This window comes from Lagenorhynchus albirostris, chromosome 15, assembly GCF_949774975.1.
Source record: "Lagenorhynchus albirostris chromosome 15, mLagAlb1.1, whole genome shotgun sequence".
Classification (NCBI taxonomy): domain Eukaryota; kingdom Metazoa; phylum Chordata; class Mammalia; order Artiodactyla; family Delphinidae; genus Lagenorhynchus; species Lagenorhynchus albirostris.
In genome coordinates, this window is record NC_083109.1 from 25,973,091 (window position 1) to 25,996,799 (window position 23,709).

At 50.4% G+C, this 23,709-nt stretch overlaps 1 protein-coding gene across 1 annotated transcript in view; it reads right to left on the reverse strand.

Moving 5' to 3' along the window:
- DNMT3B (DNA methyltransferase 3 beta) overlaps positions 1-23,709 on the reverse strand; it is a 37,764-nt gene extending 14,055 nt beyond the window's left edge. Inside the window, exons 1-9 of the mRNA XM_060124854.1 lie at positions 23,533-23,709; positions 9,849-10,011; positions 8,859-8,920; positions 7,265-7,372; positions 6,003-6,128; positions 5,146-5,355; positions 3,627-3,785; positions 1,240-1,347; positions 196-340 (exon numbers count right to left, since the gene is read on the reverse strand). Coding sequence (XP_059980837.1) covers positions 196-340; positions 1,240-1,347; positions 3,627-3,785; positions 5,146-5,355; positions 6,003-6,128; positions 7,265-7,372; positions 8,859-8,920; positions 9,849-10,005 — 1,075 coding nt within the window. The 5' untranslated portion in view covers positions 10,006-10,011; positions 23,533-23,709. The remainder of the gene's footprint in view (positions 1-195; positions 341-1,239; positions 1,348-3,626; positions 3,786-5,145; positions 5,356-6,002; positions 6,129-7,264; positions 7,373-8,858; positions 8,921-9,848; positions 10,012-23,532) is intronic.

The window sequence follows — 23,709 nt, forward strand, 5'->3', positions numbered from 1 at the left end:
TTTGGCAGGAAAGTGTCCAGTGAAACTAGAAAAGGCTAGGCTGTTGGAAAAAACTCACTAAACTAAGGAGCCAGCCAGGGCCGACCAGCTGCTGTAAAGCCAGGGTGGGATGGGAGGCAGCAGGGGGTGACTGCATCTCCCCAGGGTGCTCCCACCAGCAGAAGTAGGGGTGCTGCCACAGGGAGCCATTCCCACCTGGTTGCCTGTTGTTGGGTTTGAGGCCCTCGACCCCGGTGGGTTTAAAGCCTCCGTGGGCCCACTCCAACATGGGCTTCAGCTGATCCTCCAGCGAGTCTCCAGGGCTGCTGGGGAAGGTTTTGCCAGCCCGCATCCTGGCTTTCTGCCGAGACAGAGAGAGAATCTGATGAACAGGAGGGGCGGGTGCTTGCCTGGCCCCACCCAGGGATGCCCCTTGCTGGGGCCTGCATTCCCCTTTACACTGGGCCCTTTCATAGCCAGACAGCTGTCCTGAGCTGTGGTATGTGACAGCGAGGAACGCCCTGTGCAGGGACAGGCCATGGGGGGAGCGTTAAGTCTCCCCACACAGGCACCAAATATGATCTCTTCCCTGTAGGGAACTGGAGTGGTCAGCTCTCTCTCGAGGGTAGAGGGTCAGAATTAGCTGCGTCACTTTTAGCTATAGGAGAAGCATCAGCCAGCACTGTCTCATGGCCTCTGAGAAAGCTCCAGGTTTCTTGTTTAATTTCCCTAATGAAGGTGCGGAGGTGTTAAGTCCTATTTCAGAAGCACCAGGACTTACATGTCTAATTAAGCACAGAGCTTATCTCATAAATGCTGGACAGAGGACACTGATCTTTTCAGTTGCAAGTCAAGGTAGAGGAAGGACAGAGCCTGACGGATCCCACGGACAAGGGGAGGAAGCAGCTGACCCTCAGCAGCTGCCCATTCTTGGCCTTGAACCACAAGCTCTGGAAAAGCTTGCTCACTGGTTCGAATATCGCCTCCTACCTCCCAGGGCTCCTCCTTCCTCATTCAGTGGGCAGTTCAGACGGAGACCAGCGGGGAGCTGGGGTAGCACTGGGAAATCATGGGCAGATTCAAATCCCTTCCTTCCCTTCCCAGCACGGCCTGTCAGGCCACTGTCTTTCAACCTCCTTCCTCCCTGCTTGCCCCAGTCCCCTCCAACCCATCCTTGGCCACACTGAGTTGGCTTTCTGTATGTTTCTTGCTTTAACCCCATTCTTGGGGCCAGGCCCTAGCCACCCACCACCATGTTACCTCCAGAGCGTGGTACATGGCCTTCCTGTAAGAGACCAGCTTATTGAAGGTCGCCAGGTTAAAGTGCTGGCTGAACAACCCCAAGGCCACCAACTTATCTGCTGGTATCTAGAAGAGAAAGCCATCGTCAACATTCACCTACAGCCTGTGTCTCGGGTGCCCTGGGTTTCTCATGAGCTTATTCCTGGGGATCAGGTTCACAGATATTTTCAGAGCAAATGACTTTCATGATCCCTGGTGTGACCCCCTTGCAGCTCAGTCTTGAAATTCACCACGGATGCTCCGATTTTAGGGGTTTTGCACATGTTCTTTCCTCCTTTGTGAGCATGACAGATAGCTGTGATTACTATTTACTGTCTACTTACTTTAGCCTTTTATTAATTGAGCTAACGGATGTGTTTAGAGAACAGTGCCTGGCACAGACGACGCTCTTTTTAGTAATCGTGAATTGGTAATACAGGAATTCCACTGGGGCTAAAGATCCATATGCCACAAGTCTCATCCCCAAGTCCCCAGGCCGTGCATGAACCACTTGGGTTGCCAGTTATGAGATGAAACTGGGCGTTCAGGTTTCAGAGCTGACAAGACATGTGATATTTCATTCTCCCCAGTGCTGGCACTCATGCTCCCCTCTCAATCTCTAAGCCCAACCACCCATAGGAGTGTTGCCGCTACTGGTGAGAAGGGACTGGGATTCAACACGGTTGTGCATGGAAATGCAGGTGCTACCCCAATGCCAAACTGCTTCAGTAGAGCAAGCGGCCCAAGCACCAGGCCCCGTATTGCAATCCCATCCCATAATGCTAACATAACAGCATCTTAAATATTAGCATCAGACGCAGTCTTGCTAAGTCTTGCTAAGCACATTTTATGTCTCACTGGGCCAAAGCAATTATAAACACTCCATGTTTTTTTTCATTTCATTGCACACAAGTCATAGCCCTGCAATTAGATGCTTCAGGGAGAGCACAGGCCCAGGACATTTGTCCTTCAGCTCCCTCTGCTGGCCAAGGAGGACCTCTGTATGCAGACTCTCCCCATGAAGGATACTCCAGGTCATATTATTCTTGCCCTTTGAGAACTTCAATGTGTTAATGGCAAATGGCCCAATTTATGGGAAAACTAGAATCTCAACTTGAGGTCAAGTCCCACAGATGTACTAGCTGGCCCTTCATTCCCACACCTGCCTCCACCCCAGCCCACTTGTTCTGCTGTTCCTCACCTAACCTCTGGACACATTGAGGGATGCACTAAAGACAACATCACGGGAAAAGTATTGTTTGCCGCATTCTAATCAAAACCTGGAGGTCTACGAAGGTGTCTTCAAAAAGGTGTAAGAATCAAAATAGCCTGATTCATCCCCAACATAGACTCTCATCAAGAAAGATGAGTATTGGGCTTCCCTGGTGGCGCAGTGGTTGAGGGCCTGCCTGCCGATGCAGGGGACACGGGTTCGTGCCCTGGTCTGGGAAGATCCCACATGCCGCGGAGCGGCTGGGCCCGTGAGCCATGGCCGCTGAGCCTGCGCGTCCGGAGCCTGCGCTCCGCAATGGGAGAGGCCACAGCAGTGAGAGGCCCGTGTACCGCAAAAAACAAAAAAAAGAAAGATGAGTTTTACAACAGGACAACTTTCAAAAATATATGTACATGAAAAGAAGCCAGACACAAAACAGTATATATTATATTATCTACATAAGTTTGTGTATAATCCAAACTAGTCTATAGTGATAGAAATCAGAACAGCGGTCACCTATGGGGATGGTATGTACAGGGGACGTACTGCAGAGGTCGAAATGTTCTATATTTGGGTTGAGATATTGTTTACATATGTGCATACATTTTCGAAAATTCATTGAATCAGATCATTTAAGATCTATGCACTGCACTGTAAAGCAAATTTTTATCTTAAAGTATTTTTTATATATATATATATATATACACACACACACAAAAGGTGAGCTTTAAATGGCTAATATCAATAATCAAGAAACATTGAAATCACCACTCAAAGAACTTTTCCATAACTCTGCCCCTAGGACTAAATGACTGAGTCAGACACCCCTTCCTGTCTCTTCCAGGCTTCTCCACTGGAATACTTTGAGGGTATCTTCCCAGGTGGCCACTCCTGCCCCTCAGAATTCATACTGGTGACTCTGCCACAGAGAAATGGACCAACAGAGCCCAGGTGGCCATGGATCCAGAGCTCTGGGCCTGTGTGAGCCAATGAGCAAGGGAAGTTTTTGTCCTCCTTTTGGACACACAGAGTCACAGAGTCTCATCCATCTGCAGAAAGCAGGCCATTATCTTAAAAGGCAACTGTAACAGGAAGGGAAGGAAAACACTGTGGGTCTGTAAGCTCATGAAAGCTCACCCTGCCCTGGACTCACCTCGGAGAACTTGCCGTCGCCAAACCACTGAACCCACCGCATGCCAGACATTGCCTGACGCTTGGAGGTGGCCTTCCAGGACACCACCATGGCAGGCCACCAGGAGAAACCCTTGATCTTTCCCCACACGAGATCCCCTATTCCAAACTCTTTCCCGTCCTGCAAGAAAAACCACATGAAGGAATCGCAATGAGACAGACCAGTTGGGCCAAGGAAAAGCCCTGCCTGTCCCACTGACCCCGATGGCAACTGCCTCGGAGTCTAACACAGGGCTTCCTGCAAGTGCAGGCAGAGTTCCTCAGGAAATTCCCTACCTCCAACACTTCCTGGTTGAAAATTCAGTGAGAATGGCTTGAAAATAAGGGGCAGAGCGTGGGCAGGCTTGCTTGTTTGACAGGAACATGGGGTTTTTTATATTGGATCTATAATATGTAACCTGTAACATGTAACCTAGTATCTGGAAAGATATTAACTGAAAACTCACAGGAAGTAAGAGAGTAAAAAACCTGGATATTCCCACCACAGGCCATCAAATGGGATATTACAAAGCCGTTAAAATGCAAAAAAAAAAAAAAAAAAAAAAATTTGGCCGCTTGCACGTAAAAGCTTGCCATAAAAGGTGAGATGCCCATGGAATCATGCAGGTTATTAAAATGTATCTATAAGATCTACTCTGGGACTTCCCTGGTGGTGCAGTGGTTGGGAGTCCGCCTGCCCATGCAGGGGACACGGGTTCGAGCCCTGGTCCAGGATGATCCCACATGCTGCGGAGCAAATGGGACCATGCGCCACAGCTGCTGAGCCTGCACTCTACAGCCCGCGAGCCACAACTACTGAACCCATATGTCACAACTACTGACGCCTGCGTTCCTCGAGCCCAAGCTCCGCAACGGGAGGGGCCACAACAGTGAGAAGTCTGTGCACCACAGCAAAGCGTGGCCCCCGCTTGCTGCAACTAGAGAAAGCCCCCATGCATCAGTGAAGACTCAATGCAGCCAAACATAAATTAATTTTTAAAAAAAGATCTACTCTGAAGTCATGTACATGGAAAAAAGGATTTCTACATGATATGTGTACATACATATACACATGCGTATGTAGCAAAGCCTGAGTGAAACCAACAAGCTCAACTGGTTAATTGTGAACAACCCTAGATGGATTACACAATACAATGGATTATAGACATGAAAGTGAGGCAACTCCGGTTCCTAATAAGGGAAAGAAGCAGATCAACAATTGTATATGTAAACATGATGAACAGAATTATAAATTATATATACAAGGTATATATATCTAGGTACAAAGATGTCATGTTCAGAAAATCAGTAATCCGATGGTAAACTAATCTGGTGCTTGAGTTATGTCTAGGAGATAAGGATACAGCAAGGACCATGTTGCATATGAAAAATGTACTTGGCGAGCGAATTCAAATATTATGATAAAAGTGACAAGAACCGTAGTAAGTCACCTGTGGGTAAGTGTTCCCTTTTCCCTATATTCAGCCCTTCCCCAGTGGTACCTGATACTCAGTGCTGTCTGCATCTCTGCCCTCTGCGTCCACCTGCGGTGACTCCATGCTCTCCTGCTGGCTGTCCTGGGCCAGGCGGGCATAGGGCGTACTGCTGCTCTGGGGCACCACTTCATCATCTGTGAGGTCAATAGTGAGGTAGGGGCTGGCAGGGGACAGCCATGGCGCACCTGCAGATGATCCTGTCCGCCGCCTCAGGGACTGTGGACAAAAGGACACATAGCTTGGGCCACAGCAGACCAGGTGGGTGACCAGAGACCAGTGGTACCCCCAATGGCTTCCCAAGCAAGCAGAAGTGAAGCAGAGTGAAGATATAAGTTAATGAAACAGAGACCACCAAGGATGGTTTTCCAGGAACAAGTAAGTGTCCCTTAAGTGGCGAGAGAAAGCAACTTCCTTAAGGACAAGGACAGAATCAAGGACCAAGTCAGGATAACAAGTGATGCTCAGAGAGGGCTCCCTGGTGCCCAGCTTTGCAACAGGAGTCGAGAGTTGCTGTAACCCGTGGGGTTGCCTCAAGAGAGTCACTGAAGATACTAAGGAGACAAGACAGTTCTGGTATCAGTGGTTTGAGCTCTTTCCGAGGAGGAGTAAGAACCAGGTCAACAGGGAATTCTTGCATTCCCACCACGGTTCCATCCAGGGATCAGGCCAGGAGAGAAGTCATCAGGCTTAGGAAGAGCTTACCCAGCACCCGGGAGAGAAAGGAAAGGTAAGACCCTGAAAGGGTGGTAAGTGTGAAGAAAGGAAGCAGGTTATAACAGCGGCCACTTTCCGTGGTGTGGTGAGAGGGGCAGATCTTCCAGTTAGAGCCCGGGGGCAGGGGTCTGAGTGTCCGGGGAACCAACCCTGGTAGCTGAGAATTCCACGGGGGACTCCTCCACGTGGTTGCGGCCCTGCCGGCCTCGGGTGGAACGTGGGGAGGGCCTGTGCCTCTCCCGGCTGGAGGTACTGTTGTTATTTCGAGTTCGGACCTGGAAGCAAGAGAGGATAAGCACGAGGCCTTTGGTGAATGGAGGCTGGGGTCTTAGACAGGGGGCCCAGAGGACTGGGCTTGGGAGGCAGCCTCAGGCCAACAGAAGTGAACAAGGTGGTCTAGCAGGAAGGGATTCTGGACTGGTTACTTCCCACCCAGAAACTCCCCAGTCTGTGGGATAAGGGATCAGGGTGGCCGGCAGGGCTGCCTGACAATCTACAGCAGTTCCCACTCTGCCTGGCACAGCTGAAACTGGCACCTGCAAATTGAACTGAAAAATAAAATCCAAGTTTACTCTCAATCAAACACTTTTCTTTTCCAAAAGCATTATTACTATTGTTGCATTCCTCCCAAAGGTACTGGATCATCAAGACGGATGAGAAGCCCTTATGCTTCCTTCTCAAAAATGGCATGAACTTGGGTGTTGCAGACCTGTGTTCAAATCCTGCACACAAGAGTTAATGTTTAACCTTGAGTAAACTACCGGCGTCTTCTGTCATCTGTAAAAAAACGGGATGATACACATCGCATGGGTGAGATTATCAACTGCACCTGCCATGGTCACCAAGTGTCAGCCTGCTTTCTAACAGGCTGGGTGACCATGAGCAGTAATTGCCTTCCCATTTCTAGCTTTTAAGTCACAGAATCCACCTACAGAAGCGACTCCCAAAGGTAACGGGCAGTTGAATCATCTACCTGCAAACTATCACCCTTGGGCACTTCTTAGAGTGCTTCCCAAAAAAGTAGAGAACTGCCATGTGAAAACCTTCACAATGATAATTCATTAGCTTTGCTATCATTTTCCAATTTCAAAACATTTGTTCCAAGTTCCCCCAGGGAGGGCTTCCCTGGTGGCGCAGTGGTTGGGAGTCCGCCTGCCGATGCAGGGGTCACGGGTTCGTGCCCCGGTCCGGGAAGATCCCACATGCCGCGGAGCGGCTGGGCCCGTGAGCCATGGCCGCTGGGCCTGCGCGTCCGGAGCCTGTGCTCCGCAACGGGAGAGGCCACAACAGTGAGGGGCCCGCGTACCGCAAAAAACAAAAACAAAAAAGTTCCCCCTGGGAGACCCTGGACCAGGTCTTTAATGCAGGCTGACGTGTGGCTGAAGTGCCTTGGCTTAGGGCTGGCACTTACAGCTGGGCTTTCTGGCCGAGTCCTGGTTTCACGGAAGAGTTTTGGCATCACTGGAGTGTCGGAGCCGTCTCCATCTTCCCCTTCGCCATCTCCATCGCCCGTCAGATCCTTTACAAATGAAACATTATGAATTTTAGGATGTCATATAACCAAAATAGTTTTAAAATGAAGAGCCAATCATATAGAAAACAATCATAATATTGGTCTGAGTGACTTAAAAAGATTTTCAACCTCATTTTGTTCAAAAGATATTTTGCAGTGGCTTACCACATGATCATGAATTTAAGAGAAACCTTGGTGGAATTAGAAAACCAAAGAAATGGTGTCAATGCAAAGTGCGTCGTGAAGCCTTCCGTGCCCACACCATGGTTAGACTAGCTCGCTGTGCACAGCAGGGAGACCTAGGGAGACGTAATCTCCACAATTAACAGTGTCTGGGAGAAATCACAGGCTCAAGGGAGATGCTTCTTGCTACAGTGACCAAGAAGAAATGGTGCCAATCCTGTGTCAAGTGCATGTCCCATGCTGCACACCAAACCCAACAAAAACTGAGCATGAGAACCAGAGCAGTGGTGAGTGGCTCGAGGTCTTGCCGGAGTGTTAAGAACTTGACTTTCACTTGCCAACTAAGGCCTCTAGTGAGTCCGTTCCTCTCTTTAAAATGGGTACAATGGTTCTTCCCTTATAAAGGAACAACAGGCTTATAATGAGAATCAAATAATGCACGCTTGCCCAAGGCAGGGCACAGAGGAAGTGCTCAGAGGCTAAAACAGCTGTTCTGAGCCTCTGATCCAGCACTGGCCCTTCCCAGTTCCCCACACAGCTCTCATTCCTCATCATATGGGTGCCCACTTGTTGTCCTCCACGAGGATAACAGAAGCTGTATGAGGGTAGGTTTTCATTGGTCCACAACTTTTGTCCATGACTTTGTCCCAATGCCTGACACTGGTTCTTTGAAAAAGTAACCGAATGGACAAAACTAATATGATTAATAGGAAAACAGAAGGCGTAAATAATGTCAAGAGTGGAAAAAACATGGAAAAACTATAACTTGGAAAAAACTAATCAAGCAGAAACACTGATATTGCAACAAGTGGTAAAAGATATTTCAGTGATTGTTGCAAATCCACTAAAACAAGCCAGGCAAATTCTTTCCAACGTGAAAAAAATAATCCTTGAGGCCACATGGCCATACAACCTTGCTATCAAACCGGACACAGATATTATTACAAGAAATAAATCATACATTCATTTTACTCATGAATAGATGCTAAAGTACATCCAATCTAAAACATACCATGAGCAAGTTGGTCTCATTCCAGGAATAAAAGGACAGCTTACTACAGTAGGAATTTATCAATGTAATCGATCATCCAGATTGAGAAAAAAATAATTTCAAAAACTTGGCAAATCACGGCAGCAAATGGCATCCTAAGTGAGGTTGCTGGAAGTCTTCCGTGTGCCTAGCAATGTTCAGATTCCTCACTCAACAAGTATTTACTGGGTACCAATTTAAGTGGGCCTCAGGTATCCTATTTGATGCAAAGCAAAGAGAAGTCCCCCGAATCCCAGAAAGCGAGCGTGGAGCGGGTACCTGAGTATAACTTAGCAGGCTGGAGACCTCCCTCTTAGACAGTCGTGAGCTTGAGCGGCGGCCTGTGGAGGAAAGAACCGAAGTCTGTTGAGGAAGGGGCAGCCGCCAGGCTGTCCTGTCTCTTCTCTGGGCTGTGGCCTGGGGTCTCCCTAAACCCACTGGCATCTTCAGGGCTTAACTCCTAACCCCTCGGGACCCATAGTCCTCTCAATGTATTAGTAAGGCAACAGGACCCAAGGCCTGCATGAAATACAGAACCCGAAACACTACTGATGGTACCCCTGACACGTTCCTTCCAGAACTGTGCTGCCCCAGTCAGTGGTCACTAACTCCACTTAAATGAGCATTCCAGTGCCTGCCATCGCAGCCACATTAAGTGCTCACACGTGGCTCCTGGCTGTTGTAGTGAACAATGCAGAAATAGAACACTTTCACCCTCTGGAAAGTGCTATTGGACAGCACAATTTGAGGAGTTCTCAATAGCAGGATGGGACAATACAGGGGTTTCCAAATCAGCTGGGCCAGAAAATCTCAGTGGGGAGGATCCCAAGGGATCTGATCTGGGAGCAGCATAGGGGAAGGGAGGAGAGGGTGGGATTGGCAGCAAGCCTTAGACGCTCCCTGCCCGAGTGTATTTCTTCCCATAAAAATCACAGGCCCAGCTGCTAGGGGAGAGGGGTGCCCCTGTAAAAGGGCTAAAAACCTCAGTCTATCTATGCCACAACCACCCCCGTGTCAGGAAAAGAACAAGGGTCATCGCCTTGGGGTCACTTGCTCAGAGTCCCAGCTGAGGTGACTGGAAAATAGGGAGGCCAGGGGCTCTGCCTCCATCCTCTTCCCTTCCCTGGAGCTTCCCCAGAGCCGAGGTATGAGGCTCTTGCCCCACAACCTGCCTCGAGTCTGCTCGGAGGCTCGTGTACCAGCTGTGGTCCCCAGTGCCTGCCCACCCGTCCTCCCCACAGGCCAGGCCACCTCTGCCACCTCTGCCACCTCTGATGTCCGGGCTGCTGATAGCCTCCAGGATTGGGGGCGAGGGCGCGTCCTTGGAGTCGGAAGACTGGTCACTGCAGCCCCCGTTGGTGAGGATGGAGTCTTCCCTCCTGCTGGCGTCCTCCTCTCCGTTGAGCTGTCTGGTGTCTCCCTTCATTGTTTCCTGCGGGAGGGCCAGAATGAGGAGGGTAGCAGGGAAGCAAGGGCACAAGGGGGCAGCACGCCCCCAAACCTCCCGCCAATGGCTCCAGGTCCTCAGGCCAAGAGAGGCCCCATGACTTGTCCTCAGGGTGATACTCCCGCCCAAGGACCCCGCCCAGGCTGCCCCCCATAACCTGGCCCCCTCACCAAACTCGGAGGATCGGGACTTGGTTCCATGTGGCCACTCGACCTGAAGGCTCAGAAGCCAGCACCCAGGACAGAGGAGGGGGCTGGGCCGTGGTATGAGGCTCAGGCTGCTCTGTGCAATTAGCCGGCCACTTCAAACAATGCCATCTAGGGCCCGCCTGCCCCGGCCTGCCTGCCGCCAGCCTTGGTCCCCTCTGCCCCTGGCCCTCTCTCCCTGCCCAGCCTCTGCAGGGCCTCAGGAAGCCAGTGCATTATTTTCCCTCCTGACCCCTTTGTTTGCTCTCTCCCTTCCCCTCAATCTCCAGGTCCTCTTCCCACCCGCCCCCTCCTCCCCCACAGAACAGCTTCTCTCCTCTCCATGGCAGCACAAGCCCCGCCCCACCCCAACCTCAGGGGCCCATTGGTCTGCTGGCCTGTCGCTCACTCTCCTCCTCCCTTACCAGCTGGGGCTCAGAGTCCCAAGTTCCCAAGAAGGGAAGGGATGGAGGAGACACAGCAGGAAGGACTGGGGCATTTAACAAGGGGCATGCTCCCCATCTGCTCCAGCCACATCCCACCTCTGGGCCTTTGCCTCCCCAGTGCTGCCCACCCTGGTATCCGCAACATCACTAGGCTATTCAGCTAAGACCAGCTTGGGCCAGGTCTTCAGGGATGGGCCAGGTCTTCAGTGATGCGTTGGAGGGCTGTGCGACCTTCGACCTGGCCCACTGCCTGGGACATGTTGGCCTCAAGAACCTGCACCTTGCTCTCATTTATTCCTCCTAATGTGACTGTGGGCCCATTTTATAGAAAAGGAAAACTGACACACAGACCTGATTAGTCTCCAAAGTCAAAAAAATCACAGTAATAGACCTGAAACATTGTTAATCAACTATACTCCAATATAAAATAAAATTTTTTTAAGAAACCACATGTAATTGGAAGGGTGAGGCCCCCAGGCTCCCATTCCTTTGTTTCCCCCAAACAGCTCCAGTATTTGGTGCCACGCTGTCCTGTCCTGGACCCCTGCTTGGGAAAAGTTTCCCCAGCAACCGGCTGCCTATGGGGCCTGATCACTGCCAACCCCTATTCCCCATCTTGGAGACTCACCACATGGTGCCTGATGACCAAGCTAGCCTCCAGGGTACCTTCCAGAAGTATCGTCTAGGCTGCAAGCTGCAGTGGTGACACTGGCACCATACCCACCAGGGGGCGCTGTGGGGCTCACTGATGTGGCCTGCAGTGTCCCACTGAGGATTTGCGATGTCACGTGGGTTCTCAATTCAGTCCTCTGCACCGGTCCATCCCCCAGGTGTGGGTGTGGGGCAACTAGACCTCTGCTAGTCCCCATATGGACCAAGGACCAGGGAATCACCCCGGAGCTGGTTAGAACTGCAGAATATCACGCACCTACTAAATCATGATCAACATTTTCACAGGATCCCTGGGTGATCAATATGCACGTTAAAGAAACACTGCCTTGGGAATTCCCAGGCAGTCCAGTTGTCAGGACTTAGCGCTTTCACTGCGGGACCCTGGGTTCGATCCCTGGTAGGGGAACTAAGATCCCTCAAGCCACTCGGAGCGGCAAAAAAAAAAAAGAAAAGAAAAGAAACACTGCCTGGGTCACAAACGTATACACTGATATAGTTTAACCACGCCATGTGGTCCAGGGTATGTATGCAGGTTCATAGTTCCTGGTGTTTTCTCTCAACACATGTTAAGGACTCTCACCAGCCCCAGGGAAAAGGAGGAGCACCTGACCCAGCTACTTCTAGGCCCCTTTCACTCTCAAGCCCTGACCCGGAAGAACACGTTGTCTGACCTATGGCCAGTTCCTGTGAGTCCAAGTGGCCAGTATCCCAGGAAAACTGCTGGAGTGTGGTTCAAAGTAATGATTAATTTCCAGCGTTTCGCCTCAGGCCAAACCAGTGAACTAAATAACTTGGGTGGCCTGGCAGGGGGTGGGAGGCTGGGCCATGGGGTACAAGATACCAGGAGGGTCCAAGGGGAGCTCTGTAGACAGGGGAGGGGCAGACAGGGCTTCTAGTGAGGAGCTGGTATCAGGTTAGAGGCTGAAATCAAGGGACAAGACTTCTCTCTCATCTGGGACCCAGGATTCCCTCAGACAGCCCCCAACCGGATCAATGGGAGTCTCCCTCTTAGATAGACCCATTTGGGGCCTGCAGCCTGGAGCTGACAATGATTAACTATGACTAACCACCCTCAGGCTTCCCCAGGGCCTCAGCAGTGCTAACTTGTCCACCAGCCTGCCAAGAGGGATGGACAAGTGAGCAGAGCTCCTTCCCAAAGCCAGATCTCAACATTCAGGAAAAATCCTGCCCCTAGAACCAAACCCATGGGCATTGGAGGAAGACTCAGGAAAGGAAACCAACCTGGGTAGTTGGTGCTACCTGGGTGCCCTGGGGTGAGCTGGGCGTGTAAAATAATTACTTCTAGTGGCATAATTCAATGTGATTTCATTAAAAATTCCTTCCCTGTAGTTTTCATTACCCTGGATTTGCAATGACATTAGCTTCACCACACGCACCAGCGTCCAGAACCGGCATGACTGAAAGATGCCCAGCTCGGTTTCTCTCCCGTCCAGGTTACACACAAGGTCAAAGAGATCCAGCTCCAGGCGTGTGCTGCTGCTGGTCCTGGGCCTGGAAGCCCTCCCCATCTCTCCCTATCACATACTCAGATTTCAAAAACCACAGTTAAAAAGCCAGGAAGGGTTCTCTCATAGGTCTCTGCTTCAGAAAGTGATAATCTGGCCCTCTCCATGTAGACATACGAATCCTCTCACCTGATCATTTTTTTCAGCGTTTACTACTATATGCCAGGCACCTTTTTGTGCTTTACCTGTATTAATTCATGCAATCCTTACATGAGGTACATATTATCCCTGTATAACAGATGGGCAAACTGAGGTTAGGCAACATAATACATACTTGACCAGTGAGATTTGTTTAAAGGTGCTCAAAGAGTCCAGGGAAATTAAATAAGAACACACGAATTTGAGCTACATGCTCTTGGCAACAGGAAGAAATTAGCACCAGGCATTGGTTTCTAATGGTAGATACAAATCTCCCTCATGAAGCTGTTTGGCTTGTAATGAGTCAAAATTGGCATTTCCCAGATAACATGGCCAACACAAGTTAGCTGCCTCATCTAGATTGATGGTTCCAGCGCTGGAGGATAAACTGGCCGGACTACCTCCCTGACGGAGGTGGCGCCTTCCTAAGGGATTTTTCAGAGGGGCTCACATACCAGCTTCAGGACAGCCTTGCCGCTTGGCTGTTCTAACAGTTCCCAGGCCCCTACTGTACGCTAAAGGCAGCACAAACCTCTAACCCCTACCCCATCCTGAGGCAAGTCCTCTCATCAACCTGCTGTCAACAGGCTCAGATGAATTAAGTCACCCAGCAAAGTGGAAGCACCAAACTCACGTCCGGGCAGCCCTGGGCACGTGCCTGTAACTGCTGTGCCCGAGACAAGTTATGAACAATGCACCATCTATCCCAGGGGCTACGGGAGCCCTATGGCTGAGGGACATGATACACCAGCTGAGCGTTCACCTTCACAGGAGGTAGTGGTCCGTCCTCGTGATGCAGGTGAACTCTGACCCTTTCCCAGAGGCTGGGGTCCAGCACGTGACTTGGGGGTGGGCAGCAGTGCCGGGTGGGCTCACCAACAAGGCTCCCCCTGCAAGGCCCTGCCTCATTAGTGCAGGGTGCTTGTGTCCCGAATGAACCAGGTCAGACGTATCCAAATGCAATGTGGCAGACAGAAGGGTGGGTGGCACCCCTAATTAGACTCAGGGAGGAGGCTCCTGAGCCTCCTAGACTCAGGGAGGGACTCCCCAACCCAGCTATAAGGCTGAGAAGTGATGTCACTCACTTCCTCCAGGCTGGCACCAGCAGCAGAACTATTTCCCTGGCACCTTGTAAATGTTAATTGCATTAATTAAACTCACGGTGCAGGAAGTGGGGGAAGGTGGGCACGATGGTGAAGTGGTGGAAGCGGGGAGGCCACTTGGGCATCCCTACCCATGGTTAGTCCACCCAGGGCTTAGAGATTTGGTGAAGTAAAAAGGGAGAGGCTGAAAGATAATCCCACCTCCCCTGTTTAAAAAATTCCTTCTCAAAAAAAAAAAAAAACAACAAACTCCTTCTCAGCCTGTGGGAGGGATATCTTGACTCCTGACTCCTGCCCTTGAACTACTCAAGCCTTTCTTAGCTGTTCCCCAGAAATAGCTGAGATGGAGCAATCAATATGTACCTCACAAAAAGAGCTACTCTTATGATCCCCATTTTTCAGATGCGTAAACAAGCTCAGAGGAAACAGATCAGCAGATTCCTTGCTGAGGCTTCCAGAGTGACTAAGTGATGGAGATTGAGGCCTTAGTCCAGAAGTCAGATCTTAAAGACATTTTAAAATGATGCAGTAAGCATAGTTATAAAAGGTAAGTCCAGGAGGGACAGCTCACCCAGGTGAGTGGAGAGGGAGGCAGCCAGGCAGCAGGGACAGTACCAAGTCAAGGAGGCCAGAAATAGGCTGCCCACCTGGCTGCACACAGAGCACAGGGTCCCAGTTCAGTGCCTTTGCCTGATCAGGGATCTCCACTAAATTCCTAAGAGATCAGATTCACAGGAAAGCGGGAAGAAAAAGTCCTGTCTTCCTCAAGCCCCAGTTTTATAGTCTGTGAAATGAAGTGACCCCACCTAATTCCTAGGTGGTTGGTGCTACAGATCCCAAAGTAGATGACAAAACCTTAAAACCTGGAGATGGGGCTTCCCTGGTGGCGCAGTGGTTGAGAGTCCGCCTGCCGATCCAGGGGACACAGGTTCGTGCCGCGGTCTGGGAGGATCCCACATGCCGTGGAGCGGCTAGGCCCATGAGCCATGGCTGCTGAGCCTGCGCGTCCGGAGCCTGTGCTCCGCAACGGGAGAGGCCACAACAGTGAGAGGCCCGCGTACTGCAAAAAAGAAAAAAACAAACAACAACAACAAAAAACCCTGGATATTACGCTTTCTCGTGTGCTGTCTTCCGAGACGTCCCAGTTCTGCCTCACAAAGGGAAGCATCCCTTCATCCATGATGATTCCAAAGTCTGGAGAATTGCTCAGTGCCTCTGGGTCATGGCTACATGCACCACTGTCACTGTACAGTGATAGCTGGTCCTTGGCATATTTATCAGAATCATCATAAGAATTGATCCCAGCAGGGGTCAAATTGGACAAGTAAAAAAGTTGACTATGAGGATGTTCCTTGCAGCATTGCTCATTAATAGCAAAATACTAACAAATACCTGGATGTTTGCCAATGGATTGTGGTAAAATCATATATCATTACCTTTTAGATAATTCACAGGAAAACCTAGGAACGTACAGAAAGATCCGAAAGATATGGCAGCTTAAACTGGAGTTTGGAGTCAAACTTTTTACCCTATGTAAACAAAATGCAAGCAAGTTCTTTGGGAATGCAAAATGCAAGCAAGTTCTTTGGGAACCCTCCCCTACAAGTTCTTTGGGAAGCCCTAGGAAGGACGTGCAGATGTGGACAAGGAAGCCACAGGTCACCCAGAATGACAGGTGGGGCATGATGAGACGCAGAGGATTCTGGGAGCTGCCATGCCCACTCCTGTGGCCTTGTCCTCCTTGGCAAAACCAGAGCCAAAGCGCCCTCTGCCCTCTTCCCAAGGGGTAAGGGAAGAAAGGAGATCACTATTCTGAAAAGCTATCCCCTCAGTTCTGCCCCTCACAGCAGGCTGCACCCGTTGCTTCAGCCTATGCCTTAAATCTCAGCCCATCCACATACCAGTGCCATGGGGATATTGATTCAGCCTTGAGAATGGCAATCTGACAGTATGATCTCACATGCCAAGTGTCTGCATCCTGTTACACAGGATTCTACTGCGAGGAATTGACTCAGCGCAAAGCTCTCACCAAAATCTGTGGGCAGGATTGGCACTGCCTTTCTTTGCTGTAGCAAAAGCTGCCAACAAATGATCAATAGGAGACTGACGAAATTATATGCAGCCACACCGGGGAGACCACTGAGAAGCAAAGAATGGGGCAACTGTTGCTAGATGAAGCCATGTAAAGTGAAAGTCTGCCCCACAATACAATCCCATTTGTTAATTCATTACCGTGTGTATTAAGCAAAGTTCCTCCAGCATTTTTCCTCTAACTGTAAAAAGTTAGGTATCTCAGGAAGGTAGCTTGTGGGGGAATGGACAACCATATCCCCATGTTACTTTCACAACCAGAATGTCAACTTAAAAATGTCACTGTTGGGGCTTCCCTGGTGGCGCAGTGGTTGAGAGTCCGCCTGCCGATGCAGGGGACACGGGTTCGTGACCCGGTCCGGGAAGATCCCACATGCCGCGGAGCGGCTGCGCCCGTGAGCCATGGCCGCTGAGCCTGCGCGTCCGGAGCCTGTGCTCCGCAACGGGAGAGGCCACAACAGTGAGAGGCCCGCGTACCGCAAAAAAAAAAAAAAAACAAACAAACAAACAAAAATGTCACTGTCCAAGAAACATTTCTTCCTTTGAAAATGTTCAAGTTTAGTTAACCAGAAGTTATTTGTATATGGTTTGAGGTAGGGATCTCAATTTTCCCTATAAGGAAAGCCAGACAGATATAATAACTAGTATGTCCCAAGTCCACCTCTTTTATAAAGTTCCTGTATATAAATGGGATGTCTCTGGGTTCACTTCTTTTTTGGTATTTACCCCTTGCAACTTCTTTTAATCGTGGTAGCTTTATAATAAATGCTCATACCTGCTAGGACAAGCCTGCCAACCTTATTGAGAAGTTTCATTGATTTTCTCCTTAAAGGTCTTGAACATCCCTTAGTTTGGGTTTTCTTTTCTTTTTTTTTTTTACAGTACAGAGGCTGTACACGGGCCTCTCACTGTTGTGGCCTCTCCCGTTGCGGAGCACAGGCTCCGGACGCGCAGGCTCAGCGGCCATGGCTCACGGGCCTAGCCGCTCCACGGCATGTGGGATCCTCCAGGACCGCAGCACGAACCCGTGTCCCCTGCGTTGGCAGGCGGACTCTCAACCACTGCACCACCAGGGAAGTCCCAGTTTGGGTTTTCTTGTTTCTAGTTCCCCCTTCTGGCCCTTAGATTTCTTTTCTAGGGAGCTTAGCATGCACATTAGACATCATTCCTAGTTGCTTCCATGAGAGGACTTACAGATTAATCAGAAAATTAGTCCTTGAGCATTACTTATTTTTAAAAAAGACAAAAAAGAAAAACTAGGTACAATGTATGAGGGAAGTGGGGAAAGTGATGAAAAGGTATGCACTTCCAGTTATAACTAAGTCCCTATGTTATGTCCCTATGTATGTTACCATGTATGTAACTAAGTCCCTATGTATGTTACTATGGGATGTAACATACAGCACGGTGGCTGTGGTTAACAAAATTGTATTGTATCTTTGAAAGTTGTTGAGAGTAGATCTTAAAAGTTCCCATCACGGGAATTCCCTGGCGGTCCAGTGGTTAGGACTCGGGGCTTTCACTGTGGGGGCCCGGGTTCAATCCCTGTTCGGGGAACTAAGATCCTGAAGCCACACAGCGAGGCCAAAAAAAAAAAAAAAAGGTCTTCTTTCACAAGAAAAAAAGTTGTAACTATATGAGGTTAAAATGGAATTGCACACTAAATTGGCTTTTTCATAAAAGCCCATGATATCTCACATACACGGCTTTTGGAAAAACCAGCCACAATTATCTGGTAGGGGTTTGGGCCCGCCCACCTCAACGCAGTGGTGAATCAGGCCTGCAGACAAAGCAGTCAGCAGACAGGTAACTCCAGAGCATCTTAACCCAACTGCATCCTGCCAGTTCTGTGGGTCTAAGCCAGGTGGAGGAGGCAAAGGGCTCAGAAATTTCACAGCATTTCAATGCAGAGTCCACTCCCTGCTAGCTGTGTGGCCTTAGGTAAGGGCGACAATTTTAATATTGAGCAGTTACTCTGTACTGTGCTTTCAGCCCAACACACATAACATCCTAGGACAGATCAGGACCCTGGAAAAGGCCACTCTTATCCATTCAGATAGGAGTTCCTGCTATGCTTCAGGAACTATGTTCATTCAGCAGGAGTATCAAAGGCAGGCAAGGGCCAGCCAGCCCCTGCCCTCATGGGGTTGAGGTTAGGAATTGGGGGGTAGGGAGGGCCAGGGGACAGTGGAGATAACAACAAGGTAGGCTCACCCCCAAAACCTGTTCTGCTCTTACACTACAGAGGACAAGATTTCACCCACACCTCTATGTACATTTGCTCAGAATTTTCCAAATCCGATCATCCTGCCTCCCATATAACCCAGAACAACCCATAAAATCCTTGCGGACAGCACCTGCCTGTTCAGGCATCTCGCCTACCACTGCATTTCTCACCGTGTCCCAGGTGAGGTCTCCTGCTCACCTGCGGTGTCCCCTCTGGGTTTCAGTGCCGCAGCTACAGGACATTCAGGCTTGACTGAGGCCAGCTTTTGTTGCTTTACTCAAGTTACGCAGCATACATTCATGGAGCCAGGACATCAGGGGCCCCAGCACTGTGCTAAGGAATGGGAACACTGACCAAGAAGGCATCATCCCTTCCCAGGAGCTGAAGTGCAGTGGAAGGCCCTGGCTCTGGCCCCAGCATGCCACCATTTGCTACAGGAAGCAAACGCAATGGGAAATAAATGCTGCTTAGGAAGCGCAGTTAACCTCAGAAGGTGGGGCTGCAGGGAGGGATGGAAAAGAAACAGGTAGGCAACCACTTCTCCACCCAGGCTGCAACACAGGAGACCTGATCAGGGGGAGAGATTAACACCAAACTGAGAACTCCCTGGTACCTTTTTCTCACAGCCAGGCCTGTACATCTCTCTAGGCAGGGCACTAAAGATTCCTCTGCCTCAGGGAATAAGACAAACCAATATATCAGAGAACTTCCTTCAGATTTTGGGAGACCAGAAGACATGTTCAAGTCCCTATCCCACAAAGACACCCTCCAGTTTAAGTCCCACAGATAATTTCAGTCTCTCTCAAATATGGAGATAAGTTTCAAAACTTAAATATGAGAAATGAAAACAGTGAAAACAAACAAAAAGACATACTCAGAAACATTGGAGGGAGCACTGAAAGCTAAATGAAGATTCTCAGGGAGATAAGGGATGTGTCCAAAAAACAAGATGAAGACATCATTACAAATGGAATTTGTAGGACAAGAACCCTTCAAAACATAAAAGCTGAGGACACCAGAAAGCAGAACTTAAGGACAAATGGCCAAAATTCTACCAGGCCAGGAGGAACCACATCTGATAAATAAGAGTTATAGAAAGAGTAGAAAAAACAAGGGATATAATGGCTCAAGGAAATGTATTCCCTCAACCTCAGGAGAAGAGACCCCAACAATGTTGGGCCCACTTCTCCTGTTATCTCCTCCTCCCACACACCTGGTCAGCATCAAACTGTCCCCAAAGGAAATTTGTTGGTCAAGAACATTTCCCCACGGATCCCTCACACCCATCAATTATCAGTCGTTTCTGAAAATGCACTTCTAACTTCCCGCTCATCATAATCTTTCAATGGCTAATTCCATCTGCTTGGGAAGCCGGCCCCAAAGGTGACCACAGTGGGCACCTTCCCCAATTGAGCACCTTTCCTCACCACTCTGTACTTTCCTTGCATTCTCATCCCTTCACTAAGGAAGGGCTGCTGGTCCTCTCTACGCTTTTCTCCACTTCTAGAAGAAATTGAGGACCCTCTCTCCCAATGAAAGCAAAACATTCATTACGTTGGGACTGTGAGATTATAGGCCGTGACCCGTTTTTTTCTTGGCATCTGAAGATGGTAAATTTGATTTTCATTTGTATCTAACACAATAAAAGTCATTTTTTGAAATATTCCAATTCCCTACACAAAACAGGTCCTCCTCACTTTTTGCTTATTCCCTGAGGAAAATCTCAGGAATGTTAACCAGGATTGTTTCTCTCAAGACGTAAATAATGACCACTTGCTAATATTTCAGTATTTACCACATAATGCGACATTTATTGAATCCTCAGTATGTGCACTTTTTAATCTATAGCATCTCAACTGACTTCAACATCCCCTGGAACTGGCCAACAACGTATCCCTATTTTACAGATGGAGCAACTGGGGCTCACCACCGGCTTATAAACTGAGTGAACAGGAATACCAATCCAGATTTGATTCCAAAGCCCAGGCCCCGTAAGTGTACTGACTCCAATGACTAACATGACCTAGAGCATAACAGGCTTTTTACAATACTTAGGGCCCCCACCTAACTCATTTTGTGAAAGAGCACCCTAAGGCTTGCTAAGCTAAAAGGTCCCTGGATTCCATTTCATCCTCCTACCAACTCTACTGGGTGTGTGTGTACTTGTACCCACGTCACAGAAAGGTAATCCAGCACAGCAGCCCCATGTGTGGGCTCCCTCTGCATTTACCAGGCCACTTCCCTCCAGCCACAGCCAGACACATCTGAACACCTGGACTGGGCTTGTTCCCTTCTGGAAGGACAAACTCTTGTCCTGGGATACTGGCAGATATGAAAGTTCTGAAAAGCACTAACCACCAAGCTGCCGAAGTACCTGGATCTCCCTGAGTTCCATCAGCTGCAAATTTTCGGCCCAGTGAGAACATCAGCCCATCACTTTACAAAGAGGGTGCTGACAACACGAGGAACTCTGTAGTCCTCCAGCCCTGGTCCACCATGAAACTGAAAAATCACCCTAAATTCATGATTTTAAAACTCGCTCAACACCAAGAGTGTGCCTAACCTGAGATCCTGTACCTCTCAAAGGCTGAGGTGGGGCCGCTTGCCATGCTGTTGGACCAAGAGGAGTTTCAGATTTAGTGAGGACCATCTCGGGTGAAATTTCCAAGTATCTGAGCCTGGAGGTGGGACAGCTGGCAGGAGTGCTGGTCTGAGACAAAGAAGTCAGTCCCACGGCAAGTTTTCTGGGAAGGAGAACTTGCCCCAAACCACCCCCACCCCCCAATCAGGAAGCTTGGGGCTGCAGTAAGAAAGCGCGACAGGCCCCTCTGGGTTGCAGGCCCCACGTGGCTGGAGGAGAGGAAGGAGGGGAAGCAGCTCCCAGCCCCACCTCCCTTGCTCCTCCCCTTTGCCCCCTGCAGCTCCCAGATACCCTCCTCCCCTCCTAGCCAACACTGCAAGGGGTGGAGGTATTGCTTATGGCTCTAAGGAGCGGGAGGCAGCCAGCCCCAGCCCTGGGCCCTTTGTCTCAGCCTTCTCCACCCCAATGGGGAAAGGGAAAGGATCTCACTTAGCTCTACACCTTCAAGGTAGGCCCCAAACTTGGGCGGGGGTGTAAAAATGGCCCCAACCCATAAAACAAAAACATGTTCCTTTCAAAAAGGAACAAAGGCACTCCTTCCTGCCAACTCCCAAATTGAAGACAATGATTTGGAAAAGCTTTCACAGCTCAGAGGAATACCTTGGTGGAGGAAGGCAGGAAAGTAGGGGCCAGTGGAGGTACCTCCTTTCATCCCCAATTCTCATTAATGGCCACCCTAAAAAGAGGGGCTAGCGGTTAATTAGTACAATGTCAACGTTCACCACCTGCTATGCCAAGCACTATCACATTGAGTCCTAACCCAAGCCTAATGTGATAGGGGCTATTACCTCTGTCAGACATCTGAGGAAACACTGAGGGTTAGAGGTTAAATCATGTAAAAACTAGTTTCGCTCTTACACAAATTGGGGTTATCAGCACGATTGTTCCTATTTCACAGATGTAATAACTAGGGAACACAGGGCAACAGATTTACAGGGACAGATTTAAACACATGCCAAAGACCTATGCATTCCCCTAAAAGAGGGCAGCCTGCTTAGACCACACACTAGATAATGATGCCAAGCCTTTATTGAGGGATTACTGTATACCAGCCCTATAAAACAGGTAGCGTCATCTCAACGCTGGAAGAATTAAGTCTACACCTGGGGATTCCAATGGCTGGGGTGCAAGAAGTCACAGCAGTCCTGGTGGCGGAGGGCAGAGGCAGGTCGGCATCCTGGGCCCTGGAAGCAAGGGCCCCACCAGGGATCCCAAAAACAATTACCACCAGTTCACCAAAACTCACAGCATCCAGAAATCAGGAGGCGGAAAGTCAGAAATCATAGTCTTGTCCTTAATTCTCTTTAATTCATACACATCTCAGCTTGAGGGGATGGGGAAGCACAACGGCCCAGCCAGCCTCTTTCAGCCCAGATAAGGGAAGGAGGCCAAGTGGAGGCCCAGGCCTGGGGCTGGGCCCAGAACTCCTGCAGCCCTTCCCTGCCACAGGTGCGTGACTCCAACAGGGAAAACCCAGGCCCAAGAGCAACTCTCTGTTGCTAACTTGCTAAATCGGCCGGCTCTTTCCCAATTTCCACTTTCTCCCCAGTTAAGTGGGGCTCAACACCCACCCTCCCTCGCCGAACCAATCACACGGGCACGGAGGTACTGCTGGAAGTTTTCAGGCTCAGTTTGCAAGTCTGGGAAGTGGGACCAGCCTGACTCTGGAAGAGGGGAAAATAGAAAGTGAGCCCCCAGGGCAGGCAGCGTGGCCGGGGCAGGGAAGCGCCGCCCCGGACCGGCGCCTCCCGGGCCAGGTGTGCACAGGGAGAAGGCAGCCTCTCCCGAGGGCATCCCTGCAGCCCCGCAGCGCCTCGCTCTCCGTAGCTCATCTAGGGAGTACCCCGCGAGCCCGCCCCTCTGGCACACGCCCCCGAGAAGCGCGCACACCCCGGCCCACCTGTTCGCCCGCACCCATCCACAAGCTCTCTCCTAGCCCTGGGACGGAAAAGAAAAAAAAAAGTCCCTCAGAAGAACCCCCAGGTACAAGTCATAAAGGACGGACGCTCACCTCCTTGACCGAACTCTCTTCTATTCCGTGCCCCTCCCCAAGGAGGCTCCCTCTCTAGCCGAGGCCAGGTAAGAATACCCCTCCCCAGTAAGTCCACTTCTCTCCAGTGGGAGACCTCCTCCCCTCGGCTGTAGACCCCAGGAAGGCCGCCCATCGCCCTCCCTGGGGACGAACCTCTTTGCTCCTCTGCGTCTCGGGAACACAGCAAGTATCCCTTCCACTCGTATCGCTGTAAGACACATGCTCCCCGCCCATTTTATCCTTCTTGCCCGTTTCCCCCAAGTAGGATCAGGGACTTCTCCTCCCCAAGCATGCCTGGTCTCCAGCCGGATGGGAGCCGCCTCCCCAGGAGGTCCCGGAACGGGATTCCCTCCCTGCAGTCCCGGGACCCCGCCACTATGCCCTCCCCCACCAGCCCACGGAATCCTCGGGCTGGCGAGCCTCCCCGGGGCCACGGGGCGCTCACCTGCCGAGAGCCTGGCTCGGGCGCGGCTCCGCGGTCTAGCCGCGGATCCGGACAGGCTGGCGGGAGGCCGGCGGGCGGCCGCGCAGGGCGCTCGGCTAGCGAATCTCCGGCGCCGATCGCCGAGCTACGTTTACTTGGCCACTTAACCCCCGCGCTGCCGGCCGGGCGCGGCGGCCG